The sequence below is a fragment of the Buceros rhinoceros genome, unplaced genomic scaffold, assembly GCF_000710305.1.
Source record: "Buceros rhinoceros silvestris isolate BGI_N320 unplaced genomic scaffold, ASM71030v1 scaffold43253, whole genome shotgun sequence".
Classification (NCBI taxonomy): Eukaryota; Metazoa; Chordata; class Aves; order Bucerotiformes; family Bucerotidae; genus Buceros; species Buceros rhinoceros.
Genome location: NW_010405021.1, coordinates 7,671 through 11,573, shown reverse-complemented (window position 1 = coordinate 11,573; position 3,903 = coordinate 7,671). Strand labels below are relative to the sequence as shown.

Genomic DNA, 3,903 nt, shown 5'->3' with positions numbered 1-3,903 from the left:
TGAAAGAGCCTGCAGCTGTTCAGCGACAGCTCGGCCCAGGCAGTGGGGACACTGCCAGGGAGCAGAGCCTGGAGCCCCTACTGATGGCAGGGTCCTTGAGGGCTGTTCTTGCCAGCCCCAGACCTGCTCTAACCTGCGCCAGGAGCTAGCCCAGCTCCAGGACTGGGGTAGTGGACAGCTGGTTCACAGTTCCCTCACCTCCCCTGTGGTGTCTGATTCTAAAGGATGTTTCAGACACATCCATGGACCTGGCCTATCACATGGAGGCACAAAACCCCGCATTCATGTTTGGGCATTTCTAAATTGCTACATTTGATTCAATGGTGTTGGGGTCTACTCATGTCAGGAAAGGTTTCTTGTGACTTCAAAGTCTGAACCAAGATGGGAGCTTAGAGATCTTTAGCTCAGAGAATTTCTAGCTGAGAAAGGACAGAGAGGAAACAGCACAACAGCAAACATTTGTACCTGGTAAAGACCAACGAGAAAGCTTAAGGAAAGGGCCACAGTGACGGCGTAGCAGCTCCTGTCACAGGCACCCGTCCCGTTATTGAAGGAGGTGGAGTTGCCCACCAGTGACAAGTCAGCGTTGTCATCGCTGTACCCTGCTAGCTGGAGGTGTCGGTTCACAGACTGCCCAACCATCAGGCACAGGATGCCAAAGGCGCCCACGGAGTTATGGTGCGATGTGGCCATAGCAAAATAGATGATGTTGCAGAAGAAGTTGGTGTAGATTCCATAGACGGGATCCTGGCTGGCTAAGAGGGAGTAGGAGATAGACTGAGGGATGGCAACTATTCCCACCAGGAGCCCAGATATGACATCCCCAAGCAACTGCGTCTTGAGGTTGTAGCGGGGAAGCCAGTCCAGCACTGGGAACAGCCGACAGAAGAAGGTGGTGATGGTTTGATGATTGCAAGCGCAGGCCTCTCTGGCTTTCTTTAAGATGAGATCCTTGGTGCTGAAGTCGGCTGGCTCATACTCCTCCAATGTGACATGTGTAGAACTGGCAGGACTCTCTTCTGGCGTTAGGGAGCTCTGGCTTGACTTCCGGCTTGACGTGTCCTCCATTGCACCAGGAGAGCTGTGGCAGAGCAGGCAGCCGTGAGGCGTTGCAGACATGTACACCACGTGCCTTGCTTAGCCCCAAGGCTCATGCAGATTGCGTGGATAAATAAATGAAGGAAAATAACCTCAGACAAATCGAACAGAAAAGCAACTTCCCATGACGCCAGTTGATTTGTTTTCACTTATAGACCTGATTAACCACAACCCCGAGACCGCAGTTTAAATTGTATTCACGCTGTCATCACAGGAGGGACGGAGCTATGGAAACCCCTCTGCTCCTTCCTAACTTACCTCTTGTTCTGAAACAGGACAGCAGATAAAATCAGACAGTATCATTTTGCTGAAATGAAACCTTTTCCAGGAACCCTGTGTTTCTTGATGACACTTCCACTTAAGTAAAAACTATTTTTGTTGAGATGTTCCAAGCGGTGCTTTAGGAATGTAATGCATGGGTAAGGGAGGCAATTTGCAAAATAATTTTTCCTTTAGCATTTCAAAGGAAATTGCTGGCTTGCACCGAACAGCCCCGTCACAGAGGCTCCTATCTGCACTGTGAAAGCACTCTACTTTTCCAGTCTGGCTAAGTAACATACACACTTTCCAGAGCTAATCCCATTTATTTGGTTGAAATGCAGCTGCAACAAAACATATTCTTTTGTCAAAACTGAACAATGCACACAGAGAAAAATCCTCCTGAGAGGAAACCTAGAGCGGCTGCAGTTGAGAAATTGAACTGGGATGATGAGAAACCCCATTCCCCTGCCCTATAGGGTCATTTCGCATCGTTCTTACCTCTTACTTCTGGCTGCAGGGAAATACACCGGGTGTTTTCTCGCTACCTGGCACTTCTCCCCCGTGGACTGATGTCTCTCCTTGCCTCGCAGCACACACTGAACACACAGAACGTGAGGCTAACAACTGCAAACCTGTTTCCTTTGCCTTCCTTCTGGACCCCGTGCTGCTTCCCTTGAGAAGAGCTCTGAACTGCTCCACCAAGCCATCATCCCTTTTATCTTGCTCCAGCTGATGAAGATGCTCCAGCCAGCCAAACAGAGCTGTATTTTGAAAGCAAACATCATTCTGGGAGAGTATTTTTGATGAAAACTTATTTTGGCCATTAAGGATGATTGAAGGGGTTTAGGGAAGCGCTCCTGCCAGATAACAGTGTTGCTGGCATCTGGAGATGTGTTTGCTAAACAAGGGGAATGATACAAAGGAATCTTCCTGCGTGTGCTAGTGCTGTGTCCCTCCCTGAATGGAGAGAGCATCGATGCGTGAGTCCTGCCAGGCCTCTTCGATCAGGTTTTCGTCTATCCTGGACAACCTCTTGTTCCAAAAACCCGTTCAAAAATCCAAACTTGTTCCAGAGTGATTTGTTTTTCCTGATAGCTTTTCCACCAGCACGCAGCCACCAGCCCCATGCCCCGTACCCCACACACCTGCCCCTCTGCTTGGCTGTGCTGTGCCCACCCAATTCCACAGAGCCAGCACCGCCAGCCTTCCCCGAGCCTTTGTACACACGGGTCTGTACTGACAGCAAAGGCGCGACGACACAGCTTATTTCCAGGTAGACAGAGGAGCTCGATGTGTGTCAAAGCTGCACAATCCACATTTTGCACGTGCCTTTGAGACCACAGCACAAGGAACAGGGGATTTTGCTTTGCAGAGGCAAGCACAATTCAGTAAAGCACAGGGCTGCAGTTCTTCTGTAAGTAAAGATGAACAATTGCATTAGTGGGGAGGAAAAAGGTGATGTCTCACCATCCAGAATTGAAACAGCAGCCTCATAAATACCAGCTGTAACTGTTCTGCCCTTGCAATCCCTACCAACAACCTACATCAGACCTCTCAGCACAAACTCCCGCCTGCCAGTCCCAACTCATTCCCCATTCCTTCTTTCCCACCTCTTTTCCACCGAGCTGGTCTCTAAGATTTTGCTGGATGTGCCGCTGCTCCATGGAGCTGAACAGATGCCTGACAGCCAGGCAGCTTGGCCCCTGTCTCTGCTCCTGGCACTGACTGTGTTCTGGGCTTGGGGAGATGATGTGGGATGTAGAGAGAGAACATTTTCACAAGGCTTTGATTTAGATGCTGGGGAGACACCCTGAGGGAAGAGAAGGGAAAGATCAGCATCCTAAGCTACATTTATCTCACCAGTGGAAGTCTGTATCTCAGTAATTAGAAGTAAATAAATAAGAAACATGAGTGCTCTCTGGCAGCAGGAAAAAATGAGAGCACATGGTAGGGGAGACAGCTGCTTAATGTGTTTATCTATTTACATCAATTCTTTATTCTCTGCCATTCCTCCTCAGCTCATGTATTTTCAGGCACATCTGTTGATAGCTCCCTTTTCCCTTCCCCTTCTCTCAGTAATGAACTGTATCTTCCCACAGACTTGTGTCCTCCTGTCCTTGAAAGATGATCCCTTCATATGCCTTTTAATCCTTCCTAGTTATAGCTCATTTTGTGGCCTGGCCAGTCTGATGCCTTGTCTACTCCTTTTCCACCTGCTTCCTTTGCAAATGACCCAAGTTTCCATTTTCTGTACGATTCCTTCATCTTGAAATTCAGTCACTGAAGAACTGACGAGTCGGTTGCTGACCAGGCTGCCCTCTCAAGCCGACTTGTTTGCTGGAATGAAACACATCTGAGAACAATCCATTGTTGGGTTTTGATCTTGTTCGGGAAGCATTCGTTTTCAGTTCAGGACCTCTGATGTGTCCAACAGGAAAATGGGACAAAGCACTTTTTTCCAATTGTGACAGTATTGTGGCTACCCTTAACCTCCACCCTGCCTTCACTGCCAGCTGCTGCTTTTCCTTCCAACTTCCATCTTCA

The 3,903-nt window shown here is 48.7% G+C and overlaps 1 protein-coding gene across 1 annotated transcript in view; it reads right to left on the bottom strand.

Moving 5' to 3' along the window:
• Positions 1–1,068, bottom strand: part of LOC104491185 (sulfate transporter-like) — a gene marked incomplete at its 3' end in the record, with an annotated part of 3,686 nt that extends 2,618 nt beyond the window's left edge. The window contains exon 1 of the mRNA XM_010133563.1: positions 466–1,068. Within this exon, the coding sequence (XP_010131865.1) occupies positions 466–1,068 (603 nt within the window). The remainder of the gene's footprint in view (positions 1–465) is intronic.
• Between the last annotated feature and the right edge of the window lie 2,835 nt (positions 1,069–3,903).